Here is a 21846-nt window from a genome sequence, read left to right as displayed (position 1 = left end):
AGGAAATATTTCTGATAAATACTGCTTTGAATATTGGCTTTAAGGCCAATACTCATCAGAGAGCTCCAGTTGACTATGGGAGTTAGACAACAGAGGAAAGTAAACTCATGACATATTTCAATTTCTCTTTACAGGAATTCAGACTCAGTGGTATGGTAGAAGACAAAATAATTTGGGTTATTTCTGTGATAACATGAACATCTGGAAACTACTCCCATTTGTGAGGATAAACTCTATTACAATACATGGAAAATAGGACAGATGCTAATTCAGGTAAGAAAAGGTCTTTATACAAATATTTACCTTCAGACAGAAATGTTAATGGAGATGGAGAAGGAATGGCTACCAAGAAACTAGGGATAGTAGGACACAAAAAACCTGGTAGTGAGTATGAACCAGTCTGGTGCCTTGCCTACAAGGGGGAGCAACACCACAGAGCTACTGGACAACAAGCCCTGCACTTCCCTAGACCACAGACCAGCTCACTTTGCAGCCACCAAAAGATAAGCACCCAAGGAGAACTTACCGGCCATGGATCCTCAGAAAACAGAACAGCCCAGTGCCCAGCCTTCAGGGGACAAGCATCTGAGTAGGCATACCAGTCACACAAACTTCTGCAGCCAAGGCCACTGAGGTACTTGCAGGCAATACTGACATTAACTACAGCTAAAGAAGCTGCATGGAGACTACACTACTGCATCCATCCAGAACAAAAACAAATGTACCCTACCCAACCAACATGCTAGGACACATCGGCAGGTGTTAAGTCTTTTCCAATGAAAGCTACTCTACAAAGTTAGAAAAGGTGATTATTCCATTAGATGCACAGATGCCAGTGCAGGGATACAAGAAACATAAAAAGGCAAGGAAACATGACATCACCAAAGAATCACAATAATTATCTAGTAACTGACATCAACCAAAAATAAAAATTTATGAATTGCCTGAAAAGGAATTCAAGATAGTGAGCTTGAGGAAACTTGGTGAGGCATGAAAGAACACAAACAGATCATTCAACAATCCAGAGAAACAATTCATGATCTGAATGAGAAATTCAACAAAGAGAGAGATATCATAAGAAAGAACCAAACAGAAATCTTGGGGCCAAAAAATTCAATGAATGAAATTAAAAATGCAATTGAGAGCTTCAACAGCAAAATAGATCAAACAGAAGAATTTTTGAACTTGAAAACAGGCCTTTTGAAATAGTCCAGTCAGAGGTAAAGAAAAAAAAAAGGAATGAAGAAGGCTATGGCACTTATGGGACACCATAAGTGAACAAATGTTTGCATTTTGACAACTTAAGAAGAAGAAGAGATGAAGAAAGGCAAAGAAAGCTTATTTAACAAAGTAATAGTTGAAAACTTCCCAATTCTTGGAGAGCTATGGACATCCAGATCCATGAAGTTCAAAGGATACCAGAGATTCAACCCAAAGAGATCCTCTCTGAGGCATATAACCAAACTGCCAAAAGTCAAAGAAAAAATACTAAAAGCAGCATGAGAAAAGCATCAAGTCACATAAAAGGTAATTGCCATTGGACTATTAGATTTCCCAGCAGCAACCTTGCAGCCCAGGAGAGAATGGGATGATATATTTAAAATACTAGAAGAAAAAAAAAAGCTGCTAGCCTAGAATACTATAACTAGCAAATCTTTTCTTCAGAAATGAAGGAGAAATAGTCTTTCCCAGATCAGCAAAAACTGAGGGAACTCATTACCACTGGACCAGACTTACAAGAAATGCTTGAGTATTTCTATTGGAAAAAAAACTTTTTATGATAATTGCTACCATTAAAAAGCATGAAGTATAAATCTCACTGCTGGCAGTAAATGCATTATCAAATTCCTAATACTTCATTACTTCAATGGTGATATGTAATTTTTCAAATCTCTAGTATGAAGGTTAAAAACCACAACAGTTGGGTGCTGTGGCATGTGCTTGTAGTCCCAGTTATTTAGGAGGCTGAAATGGAAGTCTCATTGGAGCCCAGGAGTTTGAGTCCAACCTGGAGAACATAATGAGACCCCATTTAAAAAAAAATTTTTTTTTTTTTAAATGCAGTTCTGTCAGATGCCAATAAGTGAAAATGATAATAATGATTATAGCTATGATAAGTTGTTAAGGAATAAACAATATATGAAGATGTATGTTAAGGCAACAAAATTATAAATTTGGGGGCAGAACAAAAGTCTAGAGTATTGGTATGCAATGAAAGTTAACTTATTATCAGCTTAAAATAGTCTATTATAAGTATGAGAGTTTTTAATGTAACCCCAATACTAACCACAAAGAAAAAATTACAACAGACATACAAATGAGAAAAAGAAAGGAATAAAAGCTTAACACAACAAATACCCTCATCAAGCCAGAAAGATAAACACGAGAGGAAGGAACAAAGGATAAACAAAAGAACCAGAAAATAATGAACAAAATGGCAGAAGTCCTTACCTATCAATAATAACTTTGAATGTAAATGAAATAAATTCCCAATTAAATTACATACAGTGGCTGAATGGATTAAAAAAAAAAAGATTCAGCAACATGCTGCCTATCAGATACTCACTTCACCTATAAGGCCACACATAGACTGAAGTGAAGGAATAGAAAATGAAATTCTGTGAAAATGGAAACCAAAAGAGAGCAGGTGTAGTAATACTTATATCAGACAAAATAGACTCTAAGTAAAAAACTGTAAAAAGAGGAAAGAAGGTCATTATATAATAACTCAATTCAGCAAAAGGTTAGGACAGTTGTAAGTATATGAGCACACAACACCAGAGCACCCAATATATAAAGTAAATATATAAAGCAACACATAAAGCATATATTATGTGATCTAAAGGGAAAGAAAAATTGAAATAAAATAAAAAGGACTTTAGCACCATCTTTCAGCAATGGATGGATCATCCAGATAGAAAATCAACAAAGAATTATCAGATTTAAATTACACTCTAGATCAAATAGACCCAGCAGATATTTACAAAACCTTCCCCCCAATAACTACAGAATGTATATTTTGCTCAATAGCACATAGAACTTTCTCCAGGATAGAATATATGTTAGTCCACAAAACATATTTGAAGAAATTTTAAAAAATCAAAATCACATCAAGCATCTTCTCTTACCACAACGTAGTAAAAACTAGAAATGAATACCAAGAGGAACTATGGAACATACACAAATACATGAATACTAAAAACAAGTTTTTGTACAACCAGAGCATCAATAAAGAAATTAAAAAGAAGATTTAAAAATTCCTTGAGACAAATAAAAATGGAAACATAACATACCAAAACCTATGGGATACAGCAAAAGCTGTTCTAAGAGGGAGTTTATAGCAATAGACGCCTACATCAAAAAAGTATAAGAATCTTACATAAACAACTTTATGCAGCACCTCAAGAAATGAGAAAAACAAGGGCCAGCTGAACCCAAAACTATCAGAAGACTCATAAAGATCAGGCAGAAGTGCAATAGAGACTGAAAATAACATAAAAATCAGTAGAACAAAGAGTTGGTTCTTTGAAAAGATAAATGTTTTAGCTAGACTAACAAAACAGAGAAGACTCAAATAAATACAATCAGAGATTTAAAAAAAAGCAGATGCCACAGAAATAGAAAGGATCATAAAAGACTTTTATGAGAAATTATATGCCAATAAATTGGAAAACCTAAAAGAACTACATAAATTCCTGAACACATGAAACCTACCAAAATTTAACTACTATGAAGAAATAAAATACCTAAACAGGTCAATAATGTGTAACAAGAATGAATCAGCAATAAGTCTCCCATCAAAGAAAAGCCCAGGACCTGATGACTTTACTGCTAAGTTCTACCAAACATATAAAGAATAATATCACTTCTTTTTAAACTATTTTGAAAAGTTGAAGAGGTGGAAATTCTTCAAAACTCATTCTATGAGGCCAACATTATCAAAACTAGACAAGGATACATCACAAAAAGAAAACTATAGGCCAATCTCCTTTATCAACATAGATGCAAAAATCTTTAATGAAATCAAGTGAAACAAATTCAACAGCATATTGAAAAGATAATTCACCACAATCAAGTGGGATTTGTCCCAGGGATGCAAGGATGGTTCAACATATGTAAGTCAATAAATGTGATACATCACATTAACAGAATGAAGGACAAAAATGACATAATCGTTTCAACAAAGAAAAAAAATTTGATAAAATTTAACATCCCTTCATGATAAAAATTCTCAACAAATTAGATATGAAAGTAACATACCTCAACACAATAAAGGCCATAAATGACAAGCTCATAGATAACATCATACTGAAAAAGTTGAAAGCTATTCCTCTGTGATATGCAACAAGACAAGGATGCCACATTTACCACTTTTGTTCAGTATATTACTGGAAGTCCTGGTCAGAACAATTAGGCAAGAGAAATGAAAGGCATCCAAATAGGAAAGGGGGAAGTCAAATTGTCCTTGTTTGCAGATAACATGATCTTATATATAGAAAATCCTAAAGATTCCACAAAAAAATTGTTAGAATAAATAAATTCAATAAAGTTGCAGGATACAAAATCAACATGCAAAAATCAGTAGTGTTTCTATATGCCAACAGCAAGCTACCTAAAAAAAGATATCAAGAAAGCAATCCATTGACAATAGCTATACAATAAATACCCAGGAATATAGTAAACCAAGGAGGTGAAAGATCTCGAGTGGAAACTATAAAATACGGATAAAAGAAATTGAAGAGCACACATATAAATGGAAAGATAACAATGAATTGCAAAAATTAACATTGTCAAAATGTCCATATTATCCAAAGCAATTTACTAATTCAATGCAATCCCTACTCTTCACAGAAATAGAAAAAAATCCTAAAACTTCTATGGAACCACAAAAGACCCCAAATAGCCAAAGCAATCCTGAGCAAAGGTAAAGCTCGATGCATCACACTACATGACTTTAAAATATACTACAAAGCTATAGTAACCAAATCAACATGGTACTGGTATAAAAATAGACACATAGATAACTGAAACAGAATACAGAACAGAAATAAATCCATGCATTTACAGCCAACTGATTTTCAACAAAAGTGTCAGCAACATGCATTAGGAAAAGAAGAGGCTCTTCAATAGATGGCACTGGGAGAACTGAATATCCACATGTAGAAGAATAAAATTAGACCCCTATCTCTCACCGTATATAAAAATCAGTTCAAAATTTATTAAAAACTTTAAGAGCTGAAACTGTAAGCATACTAGAAGAAAACATGGGAGAAACAATTCATGACATTGGTTTTTTGAGTAAGACCTCAAAAGCATACAACAAAAGCAAATATAGAGAAATGGTACTACAGTAAATTAAAATTCAAATGTACAGCAAAAGAAACAGATTGAAGGTAACTTAAGGAATGGGAGAAAACATATGCAAACTATGCATCTGACAAGGGGTTAATGCCCAGATTATATAGAAAACTCAACTCAATAGCAGAAGAATAAATAATTCCATTTAAAAATGGGCAAAATGCCTGAATAGACATTTCTCTAAAGAAGACATACTAATGCTTAGCATCACTAATCATCAGGGAAATGCAAATTAAAACCATAATGACATATCACCTCAGTTCAGTTAGAATGGCTATTATCAAAAAGACAAAAAATAACAAATGTTGGGGTAAATGTGAAGAAAGAGGAAGTCTTATATGCTGTTGTAAATTAGTCCAGCAATGATGGAAAACAGAATGAAGTTTCCTTAAAAAAATTAAAAAATGGAGGTACCATATGATCCTGAATCCCACTACTGAGCATATATCCAAAGGAAATAAAATCAGTTACGTGGAAGGATATCTGCATTCCCATGTTTACTGCAGCATTATTCACAATAGCTGCATGGAATCAACCTAAGTGTCCATCAGTGGATGAATGGATAAAGAAAATGTGGTGTATATACACAATGGAATACTATTCAACTGTAAAAAGAAATTTTGTCATTTGTGGCAACATGATTGGGCCCAGAGGACATTATGTTAAGTGAAATAAGCAAGGCATGTAAAGATGACTACTATACAATCTCACACAAAAGTAGATTCTATAATTTTAAAACTTGATTTCATAGCAGTAGAGAGTAGAATAGTGGTTACCAGAGGCTTGGGAGGGTAGGGTAGTGGGGCAGGGGAGATGGGGATAGACTGGTCAACAGGTACAGAGGTTCAGTTAGATAGGAACAAGTTCTGGTGTTCTATTGCACAGTAGGGTGACTATAGTTAACAATAGTATATTGTATATTTCAAAATAGCTAGAAGAGAGGATTTTGAATGTTCTTACCACAAAGGGATGATAAATGTTTGAGGTGAAAAATATGCTAAATACCCTGATTTGATCATCACAAAATGTATACATGTATGAAAACATCACACTATACCCTATAAGTACGTACAATTATTATGAGTCAATTAAAAGTAAAATAAAACTTTTTTTTTTTTTTAAAAAAAGAAACTTGGTGGCCTAAAGATTTCCATTAGATAGTTGGCTGTTTCTCCAAAGTACGGGGTTAAAAATAGCTGAAAAGAGGTTATGATGTTCAGGGAAAGTAGCAAAGAGTACACCAGGGAGACTGACAGGTGGACAGAAATCCTCTGACACCAGCTGGCCTCATGTAAGACTAAAACTTATTAAAACTGTCAAATGAAGAGGAGTGCAGGAAAGCTTAGGGCCCTGGAGGGTCCTTCTTGAAATGTTTCCCAGAAAAGGGGCAAACATCAAAGGCCTTCTTGGAAAAGAATAAAGTTGGCAAACTTCATTCAATGTTGTATTGGACATTCTTTCATGCAACAAATATTAAAAAAACCACTAGCTGGTAAGCTTACTCAGCAGACATGGTGAGATCAGCAGTAGGCTTTGTTTTTTGTGGAACACCTGTACAAACAAAAGAATGTGAAGTGTGTTTTAATAACTGGAAGATACTTAAGAGACTAGTGGGGAGATATCATGAGCCTGGACACATCAAGTGGACCTAGGTACTTGAGGACCTTGAAAACCATGTTAAAAGCTTTAGCTGGGTTGCATCTTAATCAATGTGAAGTCACTGGAAGATTTTTATTTGGGTTTATTAGAAATTTTTTCAAAGTAATACATGCACAAGGTAAAAAATTAAATAGTACAGAAGGACTTAAAATGAAAAACACAGTTTCCCATCCCACCCTTTTTTACATCTAGTCCCATTCCCTAGAGGTAATGCTTTTAACAATATTTATTTTAGATCGTCTGGTAACTAACTTTCTAACTTTAAATAATATGTTTGAGCAATAATTTCCTGACTTAGTGACTTTACACCATCTTTAATAATTCCCCATTACAAAAGATAAGGATTTAACTTACACTATCTCCACTTTCCTTTGTCCATCTCTCTCCAAATGTCTGATAGTTACATCACTTTTTAATACATCTATTGGTTTGATTTATAGCTTTGAACAATATACTAATCCTCTAGTTCTTGTTCCATTAACTGAAGATCTTTTCATCCCCACTTTGAATATATAAGTATCTCTACCGTTGATTCCACCTATCTTCCTCTAATTCTCAATCTCTTTCTGCTTTCTTTCCCTTTGTCAGCATTAATTACTTTCAACTTCAGTTCTGAATAAAAAATGAAGCCTTTCACAGTTTGTCAATAGGCTGATCTGAACACTGAATACTAATAATGATATCAACATTATTTTGGCTAGATACTTCTTACTGAGAGCTTACTATATTTTCTTTCTAGGATATTTTCTTCCCTACACACCCAATATCATCATGCCTGTGCCACAGAAAAGGAAATGTACCTATCAAGTCTCTTCTTATTTTTCATGAATAACTCAAAATCATGCCTCATTTTATTTTGCTCTATAATTGGACCTGAATTTTTTGACATATTGTTGATTTGTCTTTTTCTTGACTAAATAACCTTCTCAAGCATCCCAGCTTCTTAATGATACCATCTATGGCACTGAATGCACATTCTTCCCAGAAAGCCCAAGACTGTGTTCTAATCTGAAATTAGTCTGCTGGATAGCTGTCACTCTAGAGTAAGACATCCTTTTGGATAACTGTCACTCTAGAATGAGACATCCTAAGTAAGGTCCACTGTTTTATAGATCCCATTTCTTTTTCTTTCTGCTGTTTTATGGATCCCATTCCTTCTTCTTTCCTGGTTTTCATCCTCATTTTGCTGGAGAGCTTCCTCAAGATACTTCCTCAGTAAGGGTGCAAAGGAGGGAGACTTTCTGAAAATTTGCCTGTCAGAAAATGTCTTCACTTTGATATTCTTCTTGACAGTTTGCCTTACTGTGAAATTCTAGGTATAAAAATTTTCCATAAGCTATGTGAAGATGTTGACCCATTGACTTCTGGCATTCAGTGTTGCTGATGATAAATCTGTCAGCAGTCTATTTCTCATCCATTTTTGTGTTGAGCTAATTGTGATGACCTCATTTGTTTTCTCCCTGGCCACTTTAATCTCTTCCTTCTATTCTTAATATTCCAAAATTTTACAATATTGTGTCTAGATGTAGATTTTATTGGGACCTCTAAATCTGGAGACTTAGCTTGCTCTGTTCTTCAATTCTTTTTCTTTTTACTTCTTCACCTACATTGTCTCTGTTCTCTCTTCCAGGAACTCCTAACATTAAATATTGATTGTCTATGTCTCTTTTCTTTCTTTATATTTTCTATCTCTTTTTGCTCTTTATCTGGAGAGATTCCCTCAACTTTATTTTCCAGACCGTATACCAAATACTTATAGCAGTCTTATTTTATTTTCAAAGAGATCTTCTTATTCTCAGTTTCCTCTTTCTTTTGCTGCTTTTTAAGAGACAGGGTCTCACTCTGTCCCCCAGGCTGGAGTACAGTGGCACCATCATGGTTCACTGTAGCCCTGAACTTCTGGGCTCAAGTGATCTTCCCATCTCAGCCTCCCAAGTAGCTAGGACCACAGGCACATGCTACCATGCTTGGCTAATTTTTAAAAATTATTTTGTAGAGACAGGGTGTTGCCATCTTGCCTAGGCTGGTCTCAAACTCCTGAGTTTTCTGTTTCTTTGTAGTATCCTGTTTTTCATCTTAAATACACCTCAACTCTCTCTGAAGATGGAATTAAAATTAAGTTATTCTTTCTACATTGTCTTTGTTTCCCTCAGAGTTTGTCATATCTTCAAGGCCCCTAATTCTATCTGGTGACTTTTCTTATTCCTCTTCCCTCCCCATCACCCATGTCTGGGAATTTCTAACTCACTATTCCCATTTAAGAATCAACATAACTGTTAACTTCTATAACAGTCAGCATGGGTTTCCTCTGCTGTTGTACGGTTAGGTCTGTTTCTTCAGCAAATCTCTTCTATACCTGAAGGCAACAGGCACTTGAGTAGGAGGTCTCAGCTGTCAGTAGAGAATCAGCTACTGGCTGGGGGCACTTATTTCCACTAGAAGAGAAATTTTTTTCTGGAGCACCAACTCTTATATCTCTGCAGGCAGTCTGTTCAATTCCTTTATACAAACAACAGCAACAATAACAAGACATTTTTAACGGGTATCAATAGTGGAGACTGCCTGTGTTCTGTGCATAAGAGTTGGGGAAGAGTAGGAGAGGGCTCAATTTTACAACCGGAGTAATTCTTCAGTAGACAAACTTTTCAGGTGCTCAAGTCTCTTTGGGGTTATGTTGTTCAGATCAGCTTATATTTTATCTGAAAGGTTCTTCACTCTTTCATTATCATGTTTCATCCACTTTCTCTCTTCCAGAAATGTGCTGAGACCTTCTCCACTTATAACCAAATCCCTTCAGTTTTCTTTGCTGAGATGTGTCAATTCCTTTTTGCATTTCTTGACTTCAATTTCAGTGGGGCCTGGGGAGGGAGGGAAGGTAAACTTATGTTTAGTTCATTATCTCAAATTAGAAATTCCACTGGAGGCTTTTAGACACGGAAGTAACATGGATAACTTTATATTTTAAATATATCCCTGGGATGTACTGCTAAAAATATATTAAAGAGGGCAAGAATGGATACACATATTCTCAAAGATGGAGGTTCTAATTTCCTCTCTGAGAACCTGCAGTGTTTGGGATCTTTGGGAGTCAGGTACTTCACCGAAATAGTCCATCATTCAAAATCCAACAAACTAGAGAACACTTTCATGGTACCCTAGAAAGAATAACCCAGAACCTAAAAGATGTGGCTGATGCTAAAGGGCTCACTCCAGCACTATATATTGGGAAGCACTTCAGGAGCCTACCTTAAATTCTTTGAACTGTCATTTGGGATAAACAAAATGACTTTTTGTTCTGATAAAAATAGATGATGGGTAAGTATATGCAGCCAAAGCTCTGGCAAGTAGGGACATAATGATCCTTTGGTTTGCTGGTTGGCTTATTTATTTACCCATTGATTGGGTCATTCAAAGCACTGTAGTTATGAATGCCCATTCTATAATCAGAATGCCTGAATTCAAATCCCAGATCAACCACTTATTAGCAATATAGCCTCAGATAATTTACCTTATCTTCATTAAATTCAGTTCTGTTTCATAAAATAAAATGAGAGTGATAATAGTTGCCATGTCATGAGATTATTGTGAAGATTAAATGAAACAATCTATATAAAGGAATCACTACAATAACTGGTATACACCTAATAATTGATAACAATTATTTTAAATGTTGAACAAATATCCAATGTCTAATGTTTAAAGCAGCTAGGCAATGGATATTCATGCAATCAGGAGAAATAATCCCAGGACTGACAAATAACATGATAAAGAAATCTACTGGGAGGCCGAGGTGGGTGAATCACCTAGATCAGGAGTTTGAGACCAGCCTGGCCAACACGGTGAAACCCCATCTCTGCTAAAAATACAAAAAAATTAGCTGTGTGTGGTGGTGGGCGCCTGTCATCCCAGCGACTCGGGAGGTTGAGGCAGGAGAATCGCTTGAACCTGGGAGGTGGAGGTTGCAGTGAGCTGAGACCGTGCCATTGCACTCCAGCCTGGGCGACAAGAGTGATACTCCATCTCAAGAAAAAAAAAAATCCAAAGAAAAAACTCTATAGGTCAAATCTTAGAGTCTACATATCTACCCAATTACCAATTAAGCAAATAAAATGATATATTAAAATAATTAAAATAAACAGTGAGCTAAAGAAAAACTGGCTGGATGTATATGACATCAATCAAAAGGAGCCAACTTTAGTTAAAACTATAAAGAAATAGGGGATTCTGAATAAAATTAAAAGGAAGTAAGTTTGGGTGAACTCTATCCAATTATCTTGTTTCAAAGTAAAGTCCTCTATGTGTGTGGACTTTGTCTGCCAAACTGGTGAGTAACTCGAAGGGACTGTGTCTTGAATCTGCGTTACAGAAATATAAACACTGTCATGAAACCAGATACACTCTGTTTGTTAAGGCCAAATGTCATTATGGAATTGATCTCGTTTCTTCAAGACATCTAGTCTTGATTTAATCAAAGAAGGAATTGGATCTGTAAGATAGAACTGGGTAAGGAGATCCAAGGAAGAGCTCCAAATTCACAATGGGGTTCTTATAAATAGCTTTACAAATCTAAGTTTAAAAAACTAAAATTTTTAGCTATTTTAAAAAAACCTATTGTTAATTTCTAAATTCTCTTCCTTTCCTCTCTTCTCTAGAGCTCTTCCTTTAGATTCATAAGGCAACATAGCAGAATCCTTTCAGAGGTTGCTGTATAAAGTGCAACATGGGCTAGGATTAACTACAACCGCCTCTGTAAATATAATCTAAAAGTCAAGTCTAGCTCATAAAAATGATCAGTCAATTCGATAATAATAATGGCAGCAGACGTTTTCTCAACACCTACTACCTGCCAGGGACTGTTCCATTGCTTTTTAGAGGTCTTATAAAATGTAATCTTCACAATAATCCTATGAGATAGATACTATTTTAAAGATGAGAAAACTAAATCAAGTGAAGTTAAGGAAATTGCCAGGGTTATACAATTCGTGGGTGAAAGAACCAGAATTTGAACACAGGCAAGCTACTTGTAGAAAGAGTTATCCTAACCTCTAAATTCTGGAGAGAGGATGGAAAATAGTAAGCTCATTATCCTGTGGACCAGCATAAAATAGAAAAACCCCTTAGATGACATGCTCTGCAGACCTCACAAGCTTCTTCAGAATTTATCAGTCTGAACCTCCAGACAACCCTGTGAACTGGGAATTTTTATCCCCATTTTACACACAGGAAATGAGAGTACCAAGTTGAAATGACTTTCCCAAGAGCTAACCCTACCTAGTTCTGGGCTCTTCCCACTATACCAGAATGCTTGTCTAGCACTTTGAAAACTGCTCAAGTCACAAAATATATGCGCCCATCCGGGAGCTGTCTGGGTCTCATGGTAAATTTGTGTTCCAGTTGAGTTTTATGGTCAAGTTTTTGGAACAATTGATCAAAAACAAAAGCCCAAAGGGAGTCCTCAGGATGCCAACATGAGAACTACCCCCTCTGGGCTATGGCCTATGATGGGGAATCAGGGCTGATATAGAAGCAGGTGCCAAAGCTCTCGGAACTGGGCCAGTGCAGGGTTAGGAGGGAATGTGGCAGCTGAGAGCAGAGGAATAAGATGCAGAAACAGAAGCCCTTGCACCTGAGAAATTCTGATTCCACTTTTGGCTGTGTTCTGAACCCACTTCCTAGAGACAGAAGTCGGTAATAAGGTATACGGCAATGAACTAAGAGGACAAGGCCAGACCCTGGGAGGCAGAGGTAGAGGAATGAATCCCCACCTCTGCCTACCTCCCCAAACCTCTCTACCTGCCACCTCGATGGGCACTCCTTACATCTGTGTGAGGAGGTACAATTTCATAATATTTTCCTTCCATTCAGGCAGATAGGCCAGGCTGGTAGCCACTTCCTTCTGGATGGGCCAGGCCCAGGCCTCAAAGAACGGAGCCAGGTTCTTCTGCACTTGGTGGGAGAACATCTTGACCCACAGATTCATTTTGTCAACATTATCTGTGGGTAAGTTGGTCTGGTTCCTGTACTCGGTGAAGAGACGGATGAATGGCTCCCAACCAAAGGCTTCCTGTAGCTGGAAAGAGAAAGAAAAATACAGGTGAGATTGAGAAATAAAAGAGGGTCCAACAAGAACCACGATAATAAGTGAACTTAGTGTATGTAACCCCTTACCCATCAGCTTCACGTCTATCACCAACCTGCTCTCCTCCATTTTGCCTACTGGCCTCATGCCCTGCTCTCCCACATTCTAATCTTAGGAAGGGCCTTGGGACCAGCACGGTGCTCAACACCAAGTGAACACTCAATCAGTGAGGGCCATGGTAATAACTGCAATGCTTAATATCAATATTTTCTACCACTGTCATTATCCATATATCCCACTAGATCATGCAAATGGAGATACGATATTACACAAGGATTTAAAATGGGCAGAATTGGAAAAATCCTCTTATCTCTCAAGAGTTGAAAAGTGAAACCTCAATAATAGGGAAACTTCCACCTCATCCTGGCACAAAGAAATCCTCATTAATCATAGATCTTTGTCAATGTGCAAGGCTATTAAAATGGCCTTTGGGGAAAAAAGTGACTTGGATAGAAGTAGACTACAGATTGTCTGGGTAACTAGAATTAAGAGTGAGTTGTAATTTTTGATAAAGGCAGCCATCCTGAGGCTGTTGAGTTACAGAGCTTGAATTATGAAGCACTTGAGCAGTTCTCCAGACCAAATTCACATTTATTTCACCAGTGAGAAACTTGGTGTTCCTGGGGCAAAGCAGCCATAACAAGGTTGAAGTGGAGCCTCGCTGGCTGTTTCCCATAATTCTCATGGCAGTGGGAATGAATAAGAGAGCCTCCAGCAGGTGGAAGAACCAGAATAGCGCATGCTTGGCCTGAGACTGAGTTCTGAAATTCAAGGTGATGAAACTCTCCAGTTTCATGCCAGGAACTGATCCAGGCATTGCAGGGAGGGAACTGGGCATTAAACAACTGGTCAAAGGCAAGGCCACCTCCTTGTCCAGGTCATTGAGGACTCTTGGACTGCCTACATAACGGGGACTCTGAGGCATGGCCAAGGCATAATGAGAAGATGGTACATTCATCTAAGGAAAAAAACGTAAGTCATAGCCTATGGATTATGTGTATGGGGGAGGGGAGACTGGTTTTAGATAGCTATTAAGTAGGAGAGTTTGGCTTCAGTCTCAGGTATGTCTGGCTTTAAAGCCAGAGACAGTGAGTACATGTATAGTACTTTATTTGCCTCTACCATTTTTAACCTTTCTCAGTGCTTTCTATTTACTATCATGTAGCTCTATGGGGTGGAAGGTGAGGCTCAGGCAATTAAATCCACTTGAGGGTCATGCAAAGCGATACACGGAGAGACATCATCAATACGACTGTCACAGTTGGACTTTGTCAGGGCCCCCATATCCTGGTGTGGGAGACAGGGGCCATGGGAGGTCTTCTGGGCCACTAGAATATTATCTGACAGTTCCCCAGATGGTCCCCACAGTAGGGGTCCCCCGTCACCTGCCATTCTTGCCCAGTACCTGTAAATACGTTTCCAGTGCGGTCCATGCATTCCAGTTTTTCACATTGGGACCCTTGCTCAGGTAGATTCTGACTCTTTTCTCCCGAACTGGGGGCCACAGAGCAATATTGGCACGGCTTCGAGGAATGCCCAAGACCGTCTCATGCACATACACACACCACAGGTTGCAGGTGGCCTCGGTGGTGTGTGGTGGGAACTCCCACTCCTGCCGCTGCTGGTTGCGGCCCAGCTCGTGGACAGGGCCCCACAGCCCCTTGGTTCTGATGAGCTTCTCGTTGATGAGCTCCTGCACTGACTCCAGATGGCACATGATGGGGTACCCTGCATGCATCCAGCCTGGAAAATGCAGGAGGGAAGAGAGAGTTAGGGTCCTCCCCATTTAACTGGTAACATTCTTCTGTGTATTGTGTCTGTTTGAAAACAGTAACCCCAGCCAAATTCCAGCACACCATAACGCTCAGAAAAGCAACCCAAACCCAAACCCTGCTAGGTGTTCCTTCTCCTCTTCTCATTCTGTAAGAATTCCTTCATCTTCACTCTGACACAAAATAGTGCGACTATGGAAGGAGACGCAGCTTAGAGATAAGGAGCCATTCATGTTACCATTCAATTTTTCTATTTTGATGAGGATGCCTTATCCATGGGAACCTGTGTCACTATAACCTTTTCTCAAAATTCAGAGCTCTTTAAGGTAGCTCCTCTCTCACTGTTCAGATATGGCGTTGCCACATCAACACAAGTTTACAGTGAGCATCTGTATAAGAGAAGAAAATGAGGGTCCAGAGAAATTCCCATGTTTCTTTAATGTCTGTATATTTCCCTCATTTTTCATGTTCCTTGACCATAGGCAAAGATCACTTTATTCAGTGTGTTCATAAAGTTGTAAAATATCCCTGTTCCAACCCAACAATTCTGACCTAGGTCAAGGCCCTCTGCCATTTTTACCGGCTTGAAGTCCCTGATGAATGCCTGTGAAAGCTCAGGTGGCATTTCTTGATGTCCTTGACATGCTGACATACACTGTTATATATATATTATATATATATTTCCTTCCCATTTAAATATCAAGGATACATCTATATGTCTTGCTAGCAAAATATGTTTCCCCTAATGGCTGCCTACTGCATGGCTGATGAAGCACAGGAAGGCGCTCGGAGGCAGCATGCACAGAGGGTTTGCTTGGAGCACCCACCCACTGAGATCTGCACGTCGGCAACAATCCTCTGAGGCAGGCGCAAAGGGAAGGGCTCAGCTCCCAGTCGCGCCACAGCCTGCATCACCTCGTCCCAGAGGCGGAGCAGCGGCTCAGGGTTCTCCAGAGTACGAAGATTTGCGGTCGGCACGGTCAGAATGATGTTGTCCGTGGCCAGCTCTCCCCAGGGCCCTGGATTCTCCTGGATACGCCTCTTCCACTCCTCCAGGGTGGTCTCCCCTAGGAAGAGAGATCATGGAGCTTGAAATCCTTTCCCAAATCCCACAAATGACAACATACAGCTTGGACTCCAGGAAGAGAACACCAAAATCATGAACTGCCACATCCCTCCTCTTTTTGAAAAAAATTAATTTAAAGTTCCGGGATACGTGTGCAGGACATGCAGGTTTGTTCCATAGGTGAAAGTGTGTGATGGTGGTTTGCTGCACCTATCAACCCATCACCTAGGTATTAAGCCCAGCATGCATTAGCTATTTATCCTGATGCTTTCCCTCCATCTGCCCTGCTACCCACCCCACTGATATGCCCCCATGTGTGTTGTTACCCTCCCTGTGTCCATGTGTTCTCACTCTTCAGCTCCCACTTACAAGTAAGAACACGTCGTGTTTGGTTTTCTGTTCCTGCATTAGTTTGCTGAGGCCATATCCCTTTTCTCTATGCTTTTTCTATGAAGTCCCCAAGGATGTGGTTTGGTCTTTATCTGTACAACCCCAAAGCCGAATCTAAGGAAGCTGACCCTCCTTCCTCTATTAGTCCATGTCTCTCTCCTTGTGCATTAAACAGGCTTTAGTCACCTCCTGGACTCCCATGCTCTCTGGAGTCATCCCAGTTCTTCCCCTTCCCTTGGGAGCACCCAGGGCTTCCACTCACCCAGCTTGTAGTATGGAGCATGCACAGCCCCCTTCACGGTGATGGGCACAGAACCCAGTTTGCTGTTCTGAGGCACAATTATATAGAGGAGTCCACCCCAGAGGCACGTGATCGATTTTGTGGGTTTGTCCAAGCAGCACCGGTTAATTACGAGTGGGCCTCGGAAAAGCTTGCTGGCCCTGGTCAGGTCATCTGTGTGGCAGCCGATCTGTATCTGGAGCAGAGAGATTCCCCCCACAGAGTCACCATGGGACACGAATGGGTGGAAGAAGAGAGCCCAGCAAGGGACTCAGGATGGGTCATTCAGCCATGACCCCACGCGAGCCCAGCCTTCCCACCACTGATGAACCATGTGTGATACCCCCGCGAAACTGTAGCATTCCTTGGGGCATATGGGCTGAAGAATGTATAAATATTTTCCCAAGGCATTCAAACAGCTCCATAATGGGTCATGTTAGATAGATATTAATGTGAGGAGTGCCAGGTGTAACCTATAAGGCCAATTCTGAGGAGGGCTGACTCCCATGCCCAGTCCTCTGGTGTTGCTAACAAATAGAACACTCGGTCGCCTATCTCATGGTGGTGATTCCGGCATTTGGAATGGGGCAGAGGGAACCCTGCCTTTTGCTGATCAGAGAGAGGGCCCAGTGGGAGGCGGTGTAATCTGGCTAAGATAGTGGAGGGTTGATTCAGTTTCTCCCCTTTCTCCAAGCTCTCTTCCTGGGCAGGTACTTGGCAGAGTCCTAGGATTCTTTTCCCTGGGTTTATGCTCACCAAGTTCCAGGATAGGCACAGGCACAGAATAGATGCTAACCATCACAGTGACCCTCAAGGGGGATAGGGAAGGACAGCAAGCTCATTTTGCAAATGGGGTGTATCTCTACGTGAAACTGACAGAGGGAAGGTGAACTGGGCAATTGAGGAATGGTCTTGGGTGTCACGGGGAAGAAGCCAAAGTCAGAAAGACCTTGTGCTACCATGGGAATGGATACGGAGATGAACAGTGAACTCAGATTTACTGAATGCCTACTCTGTGCGAGGTTACCTTCCATTTCATATCTCTTATTCCCTACTCTAGGATGTAAGTCAAAAGCACAAAACTTAAGAGCCAGAAATTAGTTAGGTATGAGTCCTGGGCACTTATTTGTATTAGCTCTATACATTTCAATCAATCAATCAATCAATCAGCTTTTCTGCACCTTAGTTACTTCATCCTTAAAACAAGGGTAAAATCACCTGCTCTGTATTACCAACAGGGCTTTGTGAGGATCAAATAAGATACTGACTGTGCTAGGAAAAGCCTTTGGGTTGCATGTCACATGGTGAGGTGGGGCATGGCCTTACCTTCAGGTCGGCAGAGGCAGCAGCTTCAGGCAGTGAGACTTCTATAATTTGCCTTCCAGGTATGTAGAGCCCAGTACTCATCCAGCAATATCTGGTGCCTGCCAAAAGCAGGAGGGGTAGGCAGACTTTATCCCTCCTCCATGATGCCATCTCCACCCAGTGTCACCAGAGACCCCTCATAAGCACATATCTTCCCCTTCATGCTGCCCCGACTCAACTCTTCCAAACAGTACTTAAAATCCCAACCCTTATCTTCTTCAAAGTTCATGGTAAAAAATGGAGACCACCCTCTGGACATGATCGGGTCCGTGAAATGGACTGCTGACGTCAGCCTGTCCCCATTCCTCCGTTCCCGTAATACTGAGCTCCCAACCCTTGTTCCTTACCTGGATTGGTGCAGTTGACCTCGACGGTGATAGGAGATTCTGAGGGGCGCAGATAGGGGCTGCTGTACATATCTTCAATTTCTGGGACTAACAGAGAGAGGTCACTTCCGGAGTGGGCCAGCCCTGTGGCCAGGGAAAGCATAGCACCCCTGCAGCAGTCATTGATAACAGGGTTCTCTCGGGTTGCTACTGGGAGCCGGTATCGACTTAGCAGCTTCCTCAGGAGTCGATGCACAGACATGTAGGCAGGGATCTCTTCTGCGGGAATCTGCAGGAAAGCTGCACCATCTGGTCCCAGCTTTGCCAACCAGCCCTTTTCCACATTTCCTCTCTTCCTGCCCATTATAACCTGGAACTCGGCCAAGGTGGAGCGGAAGTGATAGGTCCTTATCCCTGCTTTAGGAGTACGAAAGGGCCCTGGATTGAGGCTTTGGCTTGTAATGCTGATGCCAAAGGGGTTGAGGAGGAGGTTTCCTGGGAATCGAGCCAAAGGGGACACTCCGGGATTCTTGAAGGCCCACCACCAGGCTTGGGCTCCAACAAACAGCCCGCCACCCTCTGCTACAAACTCCTGCAGTTCTTTGACCCCCACTTCGCTCACGGGTTCAAAGCAATAGACACTTGCATCACTGGTCAGATTGGGCTCGATGCTGGTGTCTATGCCCCCCACTGCGAGGAGGCCACTCAGGGTTCTCAGCTCTGTCTGCACCACGATCTTGCCTCTGCGGCCCCCATCCAGCCAGCGGACGGCATTGAGCAGAAAGGGGCCCAGTTTACCAACAGTGAATAATACCTTATGGCCAGTCACAACCACCCGGCCCCGGCCATAGCGGGCAGCCGCTATAACACAGCCATGGTAGGAATCTAACCCTAGAGGAAAGGCTAAAGCCCCATGCACTAGCAGCTGGGATGGGAAACAATCCGAGTTGCTGATGTCCAGCTCTGAAATCCCATGCAGAAGCTCCTCTCTGTCCTCGGAGAGGTCATCTTCACAACTGCAAAAGACACATGCATTCTTTATGAGAGGTACAGTTCTGTACAAAGCTGTTAGAACAGTGGACAGCATACAGTGAGTGCTATAGATGTGTTAACTTTGCTAATATTGTTGTTTTGAGTTCTTAGGGGAAAGTTGGGAGAACAAAATGGACACATCTGACCTCACTGGGTATGGAGACTTGTTGGAGGGGTGGCAGAGGGACTCAGTGTTAATTCTGCTCTGCTCATTCTTAGAGCACAAATTCTCCAATGGAAATTGCAAAGGGAGCCCTGCTGTGTTTACCCAATACCATGTCTTAAATACTCCAGATTTAAGTTCATGGTTATTTCAACCCTCTAAGCAATACATATATAAAAAAAAGAATGGGAAATCGTGGTTTTTTTTTTTTTTCCTTGTAAGGCGTCTTATTTATAAATGCAGGAAATTGCTGCTAATTTCCTACAAATAAAGTCTGGAAGGCCAAGTTAGTAGTGCTAGTGAAGAATCATTATCTCAAAAGGTGGGGTAGGGGAACTGACTGGCCTCAACTCTAGTGGGAACTTCTGGTTACTGGAGCCCAAGAGGACTTTACTGTCTGCATCTAGAACTCCACTTGTTCACTGCCTGCCCAACAGAAGCGATGCACATCCATGCTATAAGGTTTTGCTCAGCACCATCTGTTTACTCTCTGTGGGTAGTAACCCAGCCCTAGAAGTCCTCAAGATGCCCACAGATCCGAACTGAGATGGAACACTGGATAAGGTGGGGTTAAGGAGTAGAGTGGCTTCTCTAGCTTGAGATTCCAGAGTTGGTTCTGTCACTTTTGTTAGGTAAAGCTATGGCAATTGTATAGCAGGATGCAGCTGTAAGATAACACCAAAAAATAGGGGTCAGGTAGACAACAAATTTGCAGTATTCGTGCTGTACTCTCTATGGCTGGCAGAGCTCTACCGATGGGAAAGCTATGGTCGTCTTAGCAAGTACAAACCTTTACTAAAGATACAGCTACCACCATACTAATTGGCAGATGAGTCTCTAACTCCATAAACAACTATCATTAACATCATTCAACTATCTCTTCTTGCTCTGTATTGAGGCTTACCAAACAACTCTGTGATTATAATATTGCTTTCCATGATCACCTGCCTAATGAGAGAAAGAAGTCACTGGCTAGGCCAACCAGAATATTCTAGATTTGTAACATTTATTTATTTTATTCAAGCAACATTTTGGATAGTCTGTATTTAATTTGGTGACTCTAAAATTTTTTTTAAATTCATTTTTAATTGTAGTACTTTAAACATGTATGCAAAATTTAATGAAAAATGTGTTTTAGTTCTCATAATTAGAGTTCTGTTTATACATTTTTTTCTCTTTTATTTTTGATTTTTTAATTTAATGGAGAGGGGGGCTCACTATGTTGCTCAGATTGGTCTTGAACTCCTGGGCTCAAGCAATCCTCCTGCCTTGGCCTCCCAAAGTGCTGGGATTGTAGGCATGAGCCATGGCACCTGGCCTTCTTTACAGATTTCATGCAATTATTTTTTTTTAAGAGTAAAATCAGTGAAGAGGTGGGCTACTGTGCTCTAAGTGAATACATCAGCTTCAGGATTTCTACACGAGTCTACTGACAAGATGAGAGATATTAAACCTGCAAAGCTGAGATTCAGACACTGAGTTATTAGAACTTCATCTGAACAATGAGACTACATGAGGTCTTGCTCAGTGCTTAGCCAGGGGGCACCCTGGGAGGCATCTGTCTATTAGTTCCAATAGCCATGATTTATATACAGTAGGGGCTAAGTAGTTCTTTCATATATTGAAAAAATGAGTTGGATTTTACTTTTCTTCCTTACCCTCTTCTGAAGTGAAACAAAAGTTATTTAAAAAAATAAATCCTGGTGAAACCCTGTCTCTACAAAAATACAAAAATTAGCTGGGCATGATGGCAGGTGCCTATAATCCCAGCTATTCAGGAGGCTGAGGCAGGAGAATTGCTTGAACCCAGGAGGTGGAGGTTGCAGTGAGCTGAGATCGTGCCAATGCACTCCAGCCTGGGCGACAGAGTGAAACTCCGTCTCAATATAAATAAATAAATAAATAAATAAATAAATAAATAAATAAATCCATAATAGCACAGGATTTTGAGAAGAGTGCCATCTGCAAACTGGGATAGTGGGGACATTTATAAAAAATATAAATCAAATGGAATCTGATTGATCAGAAAGCCATGAGAACAGAAGACTCTAACTGCATACATGTGAAAGAGAAGATCAGGAGAACAAAGGACCAAGGATTATCATTTGTCCCAAGAAAATGCTCTGCAGTAATCAATAATGATCAACCTAGGATTTAAATGTAATTTAAAATTTAAATAGACAAGAACCACCAAATATTTGACGAGAATTAACAGCATGAAAGAGAAGCACCCAACTAAACTCCCAAGGGAACAACAGCAACAAATGGAGAAGAACGTTCTAAGTATGAATTGCAT

General features: G+C 40.1%; 1 protein-coding gene across 7 annotated transcripts in view; it reads right to left on the bottom strand.

Moving 5' to 3' along the window:
* Positions 1 to 9545: 9545 nt before the first annotated feature.
* The window catches only part of LOC105471169 (TRPM8 channel associated factor 1), a 49314-nt gene continuing 37013 nt past the window's right edge, over positions 9546 to 21846 (bottom strand). For 6 of the 7 annotated variants that reach the window (XM_011723516.3, XM_011723519.3, XM_011723520.3 and 3 more), the window contains 7 exons: positions 18377 to 19371; positions 17991 to 18088; positions 16647 to 16860; positions 15756 to 15995; positions 14562 to 14899; positions 12837 to 13087; positions 9546 to 9875 (listed from right to left, as the gene is read on the bottom strand). In XM_011723516.3, coding sequence (XP_011721818.1) covers positions 9866 to 9875; positions 12837 to 13087; positions 14562 to 14899; positions 15756 to 15995; positions 16647 to 16860; positions 17991 to 18088; positions 18377 to 19371 — 2146 coding nt within the window. In that variant the 3' untranslated portion in view covers positions 9546 to 9865. Of the gene's footprint in view, positions 9876 to 12810; positions 13088 to 14561; positions 14900 to 15755; positions 15996 to 16646; positions 16861 to 17990; positions 18089 to 18376; positions 19372 to 21846 lie in introns of all 7 variants that reach the window. The other variant, XM_011723521.3, reaches the window with a different exon arrangement.

The sequence above is a fragment of the Macaca nemestrina genome, chromosome 4, assembly GCF_043159975.1.
Source record: "Macaca nemestrina isolate mMacNem1 chromosome 4, mMacNem.hap1, whole genome shotgun sequence".
NCBI lineage: Eukaryota > Metazoa > Chordata > Mammalia > Primates > Cercopithecidae > Macaca > Macaca nemestrina.
The sequence above is the reverse complement of the archived record's forward strand: the minus strand, read 5'-3'. Positions and strand labels throughout refer to the sequence as shown.